Source organism: Choloepus didactylus, chromosome 3 (assembly GCF_015220235.1).
Source record: "Choloepus didactylus isolate mChoDid1 chromosome 3, mChoDid1.pri, whole genome shotgun sequence".
NCBI lineage: Eukaryota > Metazoa > Chordata > Mammalia > Pilosa > Megalonychidae > Choloepus > Choloepus didactylus.
Genome location: NC_051309.1, coordinates 68,625,511 through 68,641,312, shown reverse-complemented (window position 1 = coordinate 68,641,312; position 15,802 = coordinate 68,625,511). Strand labels below are relative to the sequence as shown.

The following is a 15,802-nucleotide window of genomic DNA, read 5'->3' as shown; positions in this document are numbered from 1 at the left end:
TCTTACAAAGGAAAACAACTATTTTTATTATTTGACATGGTGCAGAAAAATTTTATGAGGTAGGAATGTTAATCATCATTTTCATTTTTGTCCCAGGCTTACATAATAAAAATTTGAGTAGACAAGGAAGGAGAGAAAGGTACCCCCATGAGGCAGGCAAAAATATGTCCGTTGATGCTGCCAAATCTGGTTACAGTTATTTTAATGTGCTTAATACCTGTAAAATACTTTATGTTAGTGGAAGATTGCAGCCATTCACAATTTGTGCATCATCATTGTGTTCCTGGGAGCTTTCTGTGTCTCTACTTTCATCACTTTTACTCAGGTGATGCAAAAATTGTCTTGTCATAGAGGAAATTATTCCTGAACTCTCCTGAGCTCAGAAATCATCTTTTCTCCCTTCTGACTCATTATTCTGAAGAGTACTTCTTAGCCTTTGAGAAAACTGAATTTGGAAAATAATGGCATTTGTTACACAAACCAACCAGTTTTTGAAATCTAAGTAATTTATGCTTAAATATGATGGATATAAGTAAATAGCAAAGCATTCTACTTTCGGCTGGTCATGTCTGTACCGACATTTGATAGTTTCACTTTGAAAAGATTATTTTGTTAAAAGAAGTGATTAAGTTTTAAAATAAAGCAGAAATATTCAACTAATATTATCCTAATTTATAATGCAATAAATAAATACTGGTAATGGGAAAAGTAGGTGTAATTCATGTTTCATGACAATTTATAAATATATACACAATTGATCAAACTTCATTAAAATAATCAAGTCTGCTACTGAAAAAATACTGACAGCTAAAGTTATCTACCTGGCTTCCTACAAAAGAAGAAAGTAGTCCAGTATCTTCCTTATTCTTCTGTTAGTGTTTCTACTTCAGTGAATTTGTTACTTTACCACAAACGCTATGATGACAGGGAGCCCATAGCTTACTCTTTTACCTTGCCATGTTTTCTGGATGTTCTGTCCACAATGCCAAAATTGGTATGACTCTTCTCTCGAGAAATCAATAGGTACTTTGAATCTATGCCAGAATAGAATAGTGAGAACTGACAGTTAATTACAATTTCCATGGAACAAAACAAACTGTAATTTCAAAGCTGTTTTTTAGACTGTCTTGGCTATATATGCACAATAGTGTTCTCTAATATTCCAGAAAAAAATTTATGGAACTAGACATATTTAAGAAAACAAAAAATAAGACAAGGCTGAAAATATGAAACCTCTAAAGTTGAAAATCACCAAGTCCTGAAATTAATAGAATAAAAAACATACATTACAGCACCAAGACATTATAACCCCATTATGTACACATAAAACACTAAACAGTAAACCTATTGCTCTATTACACATTATATGTATTTCTAGTGATTTAAACTTTATTGAGAATACTACTTCATTTGAGTTTTATCATTGAATATATTGCCATTAACCAAAAATAAAGTTAAAACAAAGATTTTGTATACATTACCTTGAAGTTTTTACATATTTATTGAAACCTGCTCTGTCCTAGGCATTATTCTTGATGCTAGGGATTCAACAGAGAACAAAATAAATAATACCCCTGCCCTCATTAATCTTACATTCTGGTTGGGGGGGCTAGAAAAAAGCAGATACAGAATTAAGAAATATAGCATGTCATATGGTGCTAGATGCAAGAATTAAGGAGAAAAATAAAGCACTGAAGGGGCAAAGGGAACAGTGATATGAAAGGAGATGGTTACTAGGGCAAGTAGAATAGTCAGGAAAGGCCTCAAAGAGAAACCTGGAGGAGGTGAGGGAGAAGGACATGTTGGATCTGGGGGAAGAGCACCCCTGATCCAAGGAAGGTCAAGCGCAGTGGTCATTAGGCACAAGCATGTCTGTAGTGCCCTAAGAACAGAAAGCCTGGGGCAGAGCTGGTGAAGAAGCAGGAGATGAAGGCACAAAAGATGCAGGTTGTCAGAAAGCGTTGATCCCAGTATGCAATTTAGGATATGAGTCTTTATACTTTAGTATAAATACAGAGAGCCGCTGGGGGATTTTCAGCAGAGGAGTGATGTGGCCTAGCTTGCGTTTTAAAATGATCAGCGTCTCCCCAGCCCAACCTTTACACTACAAAGTTTTTGCTGTCTGTTGCTCAAAATGTTTTCTCTGAGTTGGTTACATTTGCTATGGAGTAGAAAAAAATAATTAAGTATGGCTTCAATGGCAGTGTGTTGTTTCGTCTGAAAAATGCTGGATATCAAAATGGTTGGAAATTATTGGTTTATAAATTTCACCAGATGTATGTTGCTAAACTGGTCAGGATATTCCTCTGGTTATATATACTCACTAAGGCTGACAATTTTTCTTAGAAAAATAGTCATTTGTTAGCTGATGATGGTCTATCCTGTGCCCCTTATAAAGCTACAAATTGCAAAAGTAAGGTCATCTACAATAGGAAAAAAATCTTAGTCAATACCTGTTTATGATGTCAAAACCAGTCTATAGAAGACCCCACAGATTGAAAAATACTGATAAATTGGGTCAAATATCCAGAGGTTTTATGAGTTCAAAATAAGAGGCTAGGTGTCCAGACATACCTGCAATAACATTTCTTTTTCATTTTTTATCATAAAAATTGTCATTTAAATGACAGTAATGCAGACAGAAATTAACACCTTAAGTGATTGCGACTTCTTATTAAATATTTGGGCAAGATGGAAATGAGGGAAGATGACTTCAAGATATACTGCATACTTAATAACAGATCTTTGAAAGAAAATCTCCACTATATCAATATATTAATTTATTAATATTATAGGACCCAACAGATTTCAAAATAATACATTATTTAAAAATAGCCTTAATGTTGTAGAGATGTGATAATATCTCATGTAAAACACTCACGTGTCTATTAGCATAATGTGATATATTGTACAATATCCATCAAGTTTAGAAATATTGAAAATTCATTACATCATCAAGAACATTTTCAATCTATAAGAAGTAAGATAATTTATACATATTTCTAAACTTTATGGAGAAAATGTGGATTTCAGATTTTATGTTAATAAGGTTTCCTTATGAAAAAATTCTCAGGATATTTAGTTGAATTATATTTGTAAAAAATCTTTCACAATATTAAAAAACTTGTACAGAAATAGAAAAATTGATACCAGATTAAGAGTAAATTTAATTGTTTGGTATTTTTATTATACTATATTTCCAAAATGCCAGTAAACATTATACACAGAAGATAACTGCACAGTAAATGTCTGGGTGGGTTAATGAGAATTTGGTTGTAAGTTCAGGACTCTGTTAATCACATTACTCTTTACTTATACTATTTTGCAGCCCCCTCTCCAGTCACCAATGTGAAAAAAGGGAAGATTGCAAAAAACAGCATCTCTTTGTCTTGGCAAGAGCCAGATCGTCCCAATGGAATCATCCTGGAGTATGAAATCAAATATTTTGAAAAGGTGGGATTAATAGACTAAAAATTGTCCTTTCTTATTTTTTTTTTTTAATTTTAGCAACTTTATTCCAGTTGTAGAAGAGTATGTCACAATTTTACATGTTAATCAATGACAGTTGATTCTGCAGTCATGATTATGGAGTCTTAAAGTGTACAGAAAACACTCTAGTCATGCTTTGATAAATGAAATTAATGAAAAAAAATTTGAGGATACCAAACAAGACATGTATCTCACATCCCCTATAGTATCTTGACTTTCTCTTTTTCTCTGAGTTGTCTCCTAGGTCCAGTCTTCTATATTTTGCCATAAAAGTTATTGGGGTCTAAAGGCAGTAATCATTCCTTTTACTTTTTTCTGAAACCACAACCAAGTGAGTTATTAATTAAGAAATAATACAGATGGAATTAAAGTTGAGTTTAGAAATGTGAAAACTGGATTTGAACATGCAGCTTAGAAAAGTCTCCACCATCAGACTGCCTACTACTCCCACTGTCATCCTACTGTGATTTTTGTACAGTTTACTAAAGAGAGCATTTGGATCTGAAGGACCAACACAATTATCTAGAACCACTTCTTAGAACAACCTGAGTCCCAATGGAGAAGACGAAAATAGATAGACACCCAAACCTGCCTTTAGGAGCTAAAACAGAAACCCTGACCCTGAAGGTAGGAGTAGAAAAGGATACAGACATACTGCAGACAAGCAAATCCAAAAAGAGAAGGGAAGTACTGAGCCAGACATTCTCAAGTCCCTCTCCCAAACTCACAGAAACATCATTCCTCTTCTCTTAGGAGTGAATTGGGTGGCAGAAATGGCAAAAAGTTACTTTCCAATAACTAAGAAATTGCCCAAGCTAGGACATTGACAGAGGGGAAAGGGCAAATTATTTCCCTGTATTATACAAAAATATGAAAAAATGCTGAATTCCTATTAATAATAAATTAATAAAATGTCCAGGATTTTCTGTTTACTCATAGATGAGAGTGTAGGTAAATGCATCGAAATAGTAATGTTTCATAAAATCAGTTTTTTTTAATTTGAAAATTATTCTTCCATTTGTTGATCCAACAATCACCTATGCAAAATACAACAGTGAAAAAACAGCAGCTATGTTTGTGGGGGCTCTATCTACATAGTCTTTATAGGTTTTGGATATCTCTACAATGTTCATATATGGATGTTATAAAAAGATTAATCAATTATCACTTTTAAATAGTTATCTTTCTAGGATTGCCTTGTAATGTCATTACATGTAACTGATTATTAGGGAGTATAAATGATACTTGCATTTTGCAAAAGATACATATTATCCATCAAGAATTCCCTAAGAGAGTATCTCTGAAACAAAGATGTGTTGGGAAAAGGTTTACAGTACTTATTATAAGCAGAAGCGATTTAATTAGGTAGAATATAGGGACATTAGTTTCCCTCACTTATTCCTGTTTCTCTGCGAGTAGTAATCTAAAGTTGCATTGCAAATTCCAGAGGTCTACAATTTAAACACATACTATATCCAAAAAAAAACTTGTAAAATTAAGGTTTACATTCCTTATTCAAGTTTTTGTAACCTTTATTACCATATACCAATGCAAAGCTAGAAAAATAGTCATATGAATAGACATAAACACATGCTGAATTCCTTTGTAAGTATTTGAAGTTTCCGAATTTTCATTGTAATTAAAGTTGATTTTAAAAGAAGTTGAACGGCATCATGGCATTTTAAAAGAACTAAACACCAAAAACTATATACCTGCATATGTATCTGAGATGAAATAATGTTCAACAGCAAGAAGACTTAAAGGTTGGCTGTATTGTTTTTTCTTTCTCTGAACCAAATAGCTGGATCAACTGAAACAATAACTGGTTTTCTTTTCTGTCTTAAGCAAACTATCATATTTTTTCCCCCTTTGGAGATAAGTGTTGGTTGTTTTCACTATCATCTTCCAACATAAGTTTGATGAGTATCATTATGTATTTAACATTCAATAGAGACAATAATTTATTGATTTTTGTTTTGCCTTTTTTAAGCTGATGCTTCTATTGGAATACAGTTATTCAACAAGTTTTAGGGTCCTTTTCTATTCCTTCTACCATGTGCATATTCTCCATGTTGTGAAATTATTTTCTTTATAGTTTGAATTTGTTTTTAATTATATTGATTCAGTTTAGTTTGATTTTATATTTAATATACATGCTGTATTAATACATTCCATTATTTGCATAACTTAAGTGAATTGTATGTATGGACAAGGTATTCATCTCCAGACCTTTTTCCCAAATAAAATTATTGAATTGACAAATAAAATATATATAGAAAAACTTTAACATTTTCAGGAAAATAAGTGATAATAGGAGCTTTTGTACCATGTATTGAGGTGGGGGTGCTGATAGCCTTTCAGAGCTCGTTTTGAACATTCAGAATGACACCACTGTTTCATTGGATGGCTTTTGCCCAGACACAGGTGGCAGAGCTTTCCAGGGCATATGCATTTGCCAGCTGGCATTTCAGCCTGTGATTGCCCTGCTCTAATAGAGGTCATTGGGTCTCTCTCCTCCTGCATGGTGATGGGCCCATTGCCATCTCTTAATTAAAGGCAGAAGAAGCAAAGGAAAGCTTCCCTTGGCAGGGTGTCTGCCAGCTGGCTCCTTCTGCTGAGGCCCTCCCCTCACTGCATGTGAACAGTGTTTGCTAAGCAGCTTGGGAATGTCGCTTATTTGCTCAGCTGGGACATAAGGGCAGCAAAAGCCACTGCCCTGACCAAGGACTTGGCAACCAAGCAGTTGTGGGTGTTGAAAATATTTACCTAGGTTTTGCAACATGAAGAAAATCAAAATACAAGAGTGATTGAAAGGAGTGGAACAAAGGCAAATTTTGGATGATAACTTAGATAATTCAAACGGTGTGTTTAATTGGTTTTGATCCTTTAGATGTGTGCTTTGCTAATGTCCCTGCAATACTATTGTATTCAGCTAACTCATAGAGACAATATACAATTAGGTAAGACCCTAAATAAGGAATGACCAATCCATACATAATGTTACTACATAAATCAGGCAAAATATAGTGTATTTTGTGCAATTGATATTAGATAATACATTATTTCAAGTTGCAGCACTCCAGTCTCCTGAAAATATTTTTTTTCCTTTTGTGATGAAAATATCAATTTCTGCTTTTATTTTTTAGAAAATTTAATAATTGTAACTTGAATAGTAAGAAATTACCTTCATGATTTGGTTTTTACTTTTCAATGGAAGAATTTACCACCATAATATAGAGACGAGAATAATCAAATTTACTGAGAATTACTGTGCTATAGAGACTGTGCTTGGTACTATATATATGTTATCTCTATGTCTATGCCTATCTTTATACCCTCACAATACTCTTTGGGTAATTTTGTCCCCATTTTATAGGAAGGAAAAATTGAGGTCCAGAGAGTGTGTTACCACATTTAGACACTTAATGAATGACATGGCTGAAATTCTAACACTGTTAATCCTGTACTCTTTTATGTAAAAAAAAAAAACAACCTTGTTACATTACATTATAAATGTTAATATTTTATGTAAAACCATATTTGTGTCAACTATGTCAGAATCTCAGACTTTAGCTGTGACTATATTTTTTATCAAATTGCCTTTAAATGAATAATACTATTTCAAACTAAAATAATATCAGCACACAAACATTTTACTCATCTTTTACTGAAAGTTATTGCTACAATCATAGCCAACCTGGAAAGTATTACTGAGAAAGGTCTTGCTATTTACAATTTTTTAAAGGAATTCTTCAAGAAACTGGCTGCTTTTTCACCATTACACCCCTAGCATATAGAAGAGGTAGTAGTGTAGACAGTAGAAGATCAGTAAATATTTGCGAATGAAGAAAATGAGTGGTATTACTAAGTAAGTTTATATAGGATTTGATTTTCTATATTGAATCCTTTATAAAAAATAATAAAATTTCCTAAACACTTTAAAGATTAAGAACCTTAATTTAATCTGTGCATTGAAAAACGGAAGATCAGTCATTTGCCAAAAATGAATCAGAAACCTGTGTGGTTCAGAATTTAGACCATGCATCTTTAGAAAGAAATTTGGATATACTTAATTCAACTCAATCATCAATCAAGTTATTCTAAGTAAGGACTGTTTCTTGAAAAAAAGGGGGAAAACCTCTAAGCCATTACTTATCTTCTCCTTTAAAATCTATCAAAAATGCAATATATGTGGGCCCACTTTCAGTAAAAAAAGTTTAGCCAAAATAACACATAGAAAAATATAAGGGAGGAAAAAGTTCAAAACAGGTACTTTTGTGTGTTTAAAATCCTTTATAGGTTTTATATTTAGCTTGGTAAATTCAGAGAGAAAGTGAGGGATAATGGATGGTTCAGTCTAGACTTCTGTGCGGGGCAGTGGAAATGGGAACAATTTCTCTTTGTTTCAGTTCCCAAAACTATCTTTCCAGTAATATTTTTCTTCCTTCTCATCTCCATTCACTACTCACTCCAGCCCCAAATACATGGAAGTGAAAAAATAGAAAGTTTTCTAAAAGAAAAAAAATGTTTTTGCTTATTTGTGTTTATCCTTTAATCCCCTCTGTTTAGACTTTGTGAAATGAAATTAAAGTTCTCTGATGAAGTACTTATTCCTTCTCCCAAACCCTGAAGATACTTAGAACTCTAGTTCTCTAAGATTTAAAGCATACATCTCTGGCGGTATGTGAGATATTGCCAGCTTCCTCTAAGAAAGGCAGCATGTTTTAGGTGCACGATAAAATATCCGAGGAAAACAAGCACACAGATAGACATACTAAAATACACTCTGTAAAATACCTAATCTGCAAAATTCTAATTTAAAAGCTTCCTAAGTGTATTTTTAACCAGAGACAAGTATGGTGCATGGGTGGAGAACATCTCATCCACCCTTCTTGAGTTCTCCAAAACATATCTAGGGTATGTAATTTTTTTGTAAAACATCATATCTGTACTAATAGAGATCCATTGGTTTGTGTTTATTTTCTGATCTATACTTATATATTTTGCTGCTTCTAGTAATTCATGTGTTGGCTTATTTTTAATTGAGTGCCTATGTGTATTCCAAGGACCAGGAGACCAGCTATACGATTATCAAATCTAAAGAGGCAACTATTACTGCAGAGGGCTTGAAACCAGCTTCAGTGTATGTCTTCCAAATTCGAGCACGCACAGCAGCGGGCTATGGTGTCTTCAGTCGAAGATTTGAGTTTGAAACCATCCCAGTGTGTAAGTCATTTTAATTACTGTCAACTCATGTCTCTGTAACGGTTACCAGAGAAGAGTCAGTGGATCAGTACCCTCCCAGGGCACTCTGTCAGCCTCAGTGTCCTTGTCTCTCCCAGGCATGACCCTTTCAGTTAGAAAGCTTCTGCCAAGCTATTATGGTATGTTGGCAGGTTAACACGTTGGTCCTGGCCTCCTCATCGTGTTTAGTCTCCTGGGAGATGAAAATCAGGAAATCCTTAAGAAATGTTTAAATCTTGCTTTTGAAGACTTGCTTTCCACTGCTGCCATACTTAATTGAATTATTGCCATTTACTTTTTATTTGTTTTATTGAACTGTTTTACCAGGCTTAGTTTTTATATGGAAATTCCATAGAGAGTTTTCTTTAGTATCAAACTGGGCAAGAAAATGGTACACTCAGAAACCAATCTGATTTTTAAAAATTCTCCAACATTATTGTTGTTTAAGTGGAGTCTGACAATATTCCGAAATACCTTTCTTTCACATTTTATTTTTTTCATAAAATAGCAAAAGTTTTTCCTCTTTGAATTCAAATAAAACATTTAGAACACTTATTTGTCCTAAAGCAAACATATGACAAGCAGGATTAGTAGACAATATCTTGCCTTGTTTATAGATGAAAGAATTGACATTATCATTTTGTTATGAAGAAAATAGCACACAGGTGTATTACAAAATGTCATATATATGTACTTGTTAAAGTCAGATTATATAATACTTAGTGCTTTTTTGAAATTAAATTCCACTTTCTTGAGATATATTCACATACCATACAATCATGCATGGTGTACAATCAGCTGTTCACAGTACCATCATATAGGTATGCATTCATCATCCCAATCTATTTTTGAACATTTTCCTTACACCAGAAAGAATCAGAATAAGAATAAAAAATAAAAGTAAAAAAGAACACCCAAATCATGCCCCCCACCTGACACTATTTTTCATTTAGTTTTTGTCCCCATTTATCTAATCCATCCATATACTGGATAAGGGAGTGCAATCCACAAGGTTTTCACAATCACACTGTCACCCCTTGTAAGCTACATTGTTATACAATCGTCTTCAAGTCAAGACTACTGGGTTGGAGTTTGATAGTTTCAGGTATTTACTTGTAGCTATTCCAATACATTAAAACCTAAAGAGGGTTATTTATATAGTACGTAAGAATGTCCACCAGAGTGACCTCTTGACTCCATTTAAAATCTCTCAGCCACTGAAGGTTCACTTCATTTCATATCGCATCCCCGTTTTGATCAAGAGGATGTCCTCAATTCCACCATGCTGGGTTCAGACTCATCCCTGGGATTCATATTCTGTGTTGCCAGTGAGATTTGCACCCCTGGGAGGCAGGTCCCCCATGGAGGGGAGGGCACTGAGTGCACCTGCTGAGGTGGCTCAGCTAGAGAGAAAGGGCCACATCTGAGCAACAAAGAGGCACTCAGGGGAAGACTCTTAGGCACAGTTATAAGCAGGTTTAGCCTCTCCTTTGCAGTAATGAGTTTCATAAGGGCAGGCCCCAAGATAGAGGGCTCAGCATACCAAACCATGAGTCCTCAATGTTTGTGAGAACATCAGCAGCAATCCAGGTGAGGAAGTCCAACACTTCCACATTTTTCGCCAGCTCCTCACGGGGGCCCTGCATATATACTTTGATTCTCCACCCACATTACTTTGGGATGTGTTACTATTTCTCTCTAACCTATACAAACCTATCCTATCAAACTTCCAATTCAAAATTCCGTGTAATTGTAGTGTTTGAACAAACTGATTGTGGAAGTTATATTGTTTAGAAAATATAGATCCTGCACCGAATAAACATCTCTTTCCTTGGTCTCACATGGAAGTTGAACTTTTAACACACAGTCAGTTTCAAACTTTACACTTTGGCCCTATTTGCCCTAGTCTTAACCAGATCTGCTTCATTCCTATCTCTAATTGAACTCTGGGCAGTTTTTTAGCTTTTTTTTTTTTTTTTTTTTAATAGTTGCTGTATGCGTTAATACTGACATTCAGATCTGCTGAGCTCTAGCTGTGAGTTTCAGGTGTCACACAGATACCCAATGTTCCAGAGACCAATCAGGTTATACACAAAGGGATCAGCATCTCAGAGTTTGGAGATAGCCATTACAATTCAGGAATAGATTTGACTGCTGTAAGAGCTTACAATCTAGGGACCATTAAAATAATCATTTCCCTGTTCGGCCATGCTCTAAGGTTCAATTCTGAGTTTACACATTGTAGTTAGTCCATATTGGTGAGGAATTATAGTGTTTGCTTTTGTTTCTGTCATACTTCACTCAAAATGCTGTCTACAGGATCCATTCACCTTGTTGGTTGCCTCACAGCTTCACTCCTTATCATAGTTGCTCAATATTCCATTGTATGCATACACCACAGTTCACCATTCTGGTCCTCAGTCGATGTACCCTTAGGCCACCTCCGCCGATTGCAAATCATGAATGCTGCCTCCATAAACACCAGTGTGCAAATGTCCATTCATGTCTTTGCTCTAGGATCTTCCAAGTACATACCCCATAATGAGGTTGCAGGACATTATGGCCCCCACATACTTAGCTTCTTGTGGAACCACCAGACTGACCTCCAGAAAGTCTACACCATTCTGTCTCCTCAACAACAGTAAATAGGTACATCCCTCTCTCCATGTTTTCTCCAGCACTTTTAACCCTATTTATATTTTTTCCTACAATTTTATAGAGATATATTAACGTACCATACAATTATCCACAGTATACAGTCAGTTGTTCATGGTATCATCATATAGTTGTACATTTATCACCACAGTCAGCACTTGAACATATTGATTACTATGAAAAACTTTTTTTAGCAAATAATAAAAAGAAAAAGAAAATGTCATGCAATACAATATAATAGTAAGGATAGAAAACACCACTGCCAAGAATCCCATATCCCTTTCTTATATCCCCCTCTTATACACATTTAGCTTTGGTATATTGCCTTTGTTACATTTAATGGAAGCATAGTACAATGTTACTATTCACCATAGACTCCAGTTTGCTTTGATTATGCTTTTTCCCAAATATCACCCCTTTTTCAACACTATGCATGGTTGACATTCATTTGTTCTCCCACAAGTAAAAACATTTTTATATTTGTACATTTAGTAACAGTCATTGGCCACTCCAGTTTTTGCCAAGTTAGACAGTCCCAGTCTTTATCATCTATCTTTACCTTTGGTGTCATACATTCCCCTATCCCACCTCTTTCAGCTTTATTCACAGACATCTTTGTTCAGTGTACTTAACAATATTGTGCTATCTTCACACAGTATTATGCTATCTATTTCTGGATCTGTACAATCAATCCTGCTGAACATTGTGTAGTCCTTCAGAATCAAATGCCCAATCTCTACCCTCTTTCTATCTCCTGGTAGCCTGTGTTATCAGCTTTTAAATCTCGAAGTTTGTTTATTAATGTTGTTTCATATTAGTGAAACCATCCAGTGTTTGTCCTTTTGTTTCTAGCTAACTTCACACCAACGTCCTCAATGTTCATCCACATTATTATATGTTTCATGTCTTTGTTCTGTCTTACAACTGCATAACATTCCATCATGTGTATATACCACAGTTTGTTTATCCACTCGTCTGTTGACGGACTTTTGGGCTGTTTCCATCTCTTGGCAATTGTGAATGATGCTGCAATAAACATCAGTTTACAAATGCCCATTTGAGTAACTATAATAATCATTACAGTTCCTTTGAGTATATACCTAGCAATGGAATAGCTGGATCATATGGCAGATCTATACTTATCTTCCTGAAGAACCTCCACACTGTCTTCCAGAGTGGTTGCACCATTCTACATTCCCACCAACAATGAATAAGTGTGCCTCTTTCTCCACATCCTCTCCAGCACTTGTAACTTTCTGTTTTTTGGATAACGGCCATTCTGGTAGGTGTGAGATGATATCTCATTGTGGTTTTGATTTGCATTTCCCTAATAGCCAGTGAGGTTGAGCATTTTTTCATGTTTTTGAGTCATTTCTGTTTCTTCTTCAGAAAAGTGTCTGTCCGTGTCTTTTGCCCATTTTTTAATTGGGTTGTTGGTCTTTCTGCTGTTAAGTTGTAGGATCTCTTTCTATATTCAGTATATTAAACGCTTATCTGATATGTGGTTTCCAAATATTGTCTCCCACTGTGTCGGCTGCCCTTTTACTTTTCTAACAAAGTCCTTTGATGTATGAAAGTGTTTGATTTTGAGGAGATCCCATTTGTCTATTTGTTCTTTGGTTGCTCATGCTTTGGGTGTAAGGCCTAGGAAACCAGCTCCTATCACAAGATCTTTAAGAAATTGCCCTACATTTTCTTCTAAGGGTCTTATGGTCTTAGCACTAAAGTTTAGGTTTTTGATCCGTTTTGAGTTAATTTTTGTATAAGGTGTGAGATAGGGGTCCTCTTTCAGTCTTTTGGAAGTGGATATCCAGTCCTCCAAACACCATTCATTGAAGAGGAAGCTCTGTCCCAGTTGCTTTGGCTTGACTGCCTTATCAAAGATCAATTGTCCGTAGATGCAAGAGTCTATTTCTGAACACTCAATTTGATTCCATTGGTTGGTATATCTGTCCTTATTCCAGTACCATGCTGTTTGAGCACTGTAGCTTTGTAACATGCTTCACAGTCAGATTAGTGAGACCTCCGACTCCCTTCCTCTTTCTCAAGATATTTTTGGCTATTCAGGGCACCTTACCCTTCCAAATAAATTTGGTTATTGGTTTTCCTATTTCTGCAAAGTAAGTTGTTGGAATTTTAATCTCTATTGCATTGAATCTATAAATCAGTTTAGGTAGAATTGACATCTTAATTACATTTAATCTTCGAATTCATGAACATTGTATGTTCTTCCATTTTTTCAGGTCCTGTTCAATTTCTTTTAGCAGTTTCTTTTAGTTTTGTTTGGGTAGGTCTTTTGTGTCCTTCGTTAAGTTTTGTCCTAAATACTTGATTCTTTTGGTTGCTATTGTAAACAGATTTTTTTTATTTCTTCCTCTTGTTGCACGTTACTTGTGTACATGAACACTACAGATTTTTGTGTGTTGATCTTGTAGCCTGCTGCTTTGCTATATTCATTGATGAGCTCTAATAGCTTTGCTGTAGATTTTTCTGGATTTTCTACATATAGAATCATATCATCTGCAAACAGTGAAAGTTTTACTTCTTCCTCTCCAATTTGGATGCCTTTTGTTTCTTTTTCTTACCTAATCATTCAAGCTAGAACTTTCAGCACAATGTTGAATAACAGTGGTGACAGTGGGCATCCCAGTCTTGTTCCTGATCTTAGAGGGAAAGCTTTCAGTCTCTCCCCATTGAGTAAGATGTTAGCTGTGGGCTTTTCATATATTGCCTTTATCATATTGAGAAAATTCTCTTCTTATCCTTTGAACTGTTCTCATCAAGAAAGGATGCTGAATTTTGTCAAATGCCTTTTCTGCATTGATCAAGATGATCATGTGATTCTTCTGCTTTGATTTATTTATGTGGTATATTACATTAATTGATTTTCTTGTGTTGAACCAGCCTTGCATACCTGGAATAAACCCCACCTGGTCATGGTGTACAATTCTTTTAATGTGCTGCTGGATTCAATTTGAAAGTATTTTGTTGAGGATTTTTGTATCTATATTCGTCAAAGAGATTGGTCTGTGATTTTCTATTTTTGTAGTATCTTTGTCTGATTTTGGTATTAGGGTGATGTTGGCTTCACAGAATGAGTTGGGTAGCTTTCCTTCCTCTTCAATTTTTTTGAAGATTTTGAGCAGGATTGGTATTAAATCTTTCTTGAATGCTTGGTAGAATTCACATGTGAAGCCATTGAGTCCTGGACTTTTCTTTTTGGGGAGCTTTTTGATGACTGACTCAATCTCTTTACCTGTGATTGGTTTAATGAGGTCATCTATTTCTTCTCAGGTCAATGTTGATTGTTTGTGCTTTTCTAGGGAGTTGTCCATCTCATGTAAGTTGTCTAGTTTATTAGCATATAGTCACTCAGAGTATCTTCTCATTATCTCCTTTATTTCTGCAGGGTCAGTAGTTAATGTTTCCTTTCCTGTATCTGATTGCATTTATTTACATCTGCTCTCTCTCTTTCACTCTCTCTCTCTCTCTCTCCTTTTTTTAGCCTAGCTAGGGGTCCGTCAATTATGTTGATTTTCTCGAAGAACCAGCTTTTGTTGATTATCTCTATTGTTTTCCTCTTCTCAGTTCCATTAATTTCTGCTCTAATCTTTGTTATTTCTTTCCTTCTGTTTGCTTTGAGGTTAGTTTGCTGTTTTTCTCTAAATGGACAGTTAATTCCTCAATTTTTGCTCTCTCTTCTCTTTTAATATAGGCATTTAGGGCAATAAATTTCCCTCTCAGCATTGCCTTTGCTGCATCCCGTAAGTTTAGATATGTTGTGTTTTAATTGTCATTTGACTTGAGGTATTCACAAATTTCTCTTGTAATTTCTTCCTTTACCCACTGGTTTTCTAAGAGTGTGTTGTTTTGTCCCCATACATTTGTGAATTTTACAATCTTCTACGTGTTATTTATTTCCAACTTCATTCTGTTATGATCCAAGAAAGTGGTTTTTATAATATCAATATTTTTAAATTTGTTGAGACTTGCTTTGTGACCCAACATGGGGTCTATCCTAGAGAATGTTCCAAGAGCACTTGATAAAAATGTGTATCCTGCTGTTGTGGGGTGTAGTGTTCTATAAACGTCTGTAAACTCTAGTTCATTTATCATACAATTCAACACCTCTGTTTCCTTTTTGATCCTCTGTCTAGATGTTCTATCCATTGATGAAAGTGGTGTATTGAAGTCTCCAACTGTTATTGTAGAGTTATCTACTTCTCCTTTCAGTGTTCTCAGTGTTTGCCTCATAAATTTGGGGGCACTCTGACTTGGTGCATAAATATTTATGATTATTATGTTTTCTTGATGAATTGACCCTTTTATTTATATATAGTGTCCTTCTTTGTCTCTTTTAATTATTTTACTTTTGAAGTCCAATTTGTCTGATATTAATATAGCTACTCTCACT

General features: G+C 34.9%; 1 protein-coding gene across 6 annotated transcripts in view; it reads left to right on the top strand.

The window, feature by feature from the left end:
- The window catches only part of EPHA5 (EPH receptor A5), a 402,903-nt gene that overhangs the window by 285,837 nt on the left and 101,264 nt on the right, over positions 1 to 15,802 (top strand). For all 6 annotated transcript variants that reach the window (XM_037829891.1, XM_037829889.1, XM_037829895.1 and 3 more), the window contains 2 exons: positions 3,329 to 3,453; positions 8,556 to 8,715. In XM_037829891.1, coding sequence (XP_037685819.1) covers positions 3,329 to 3,453; positions 8,556 to 8,715 — 285 coding nt within the window. The remainder of the gene's footprint in view (positions 1 to 3,328; positions 3,454 to 8,555; positions 8,716 to 15,802) is intronic.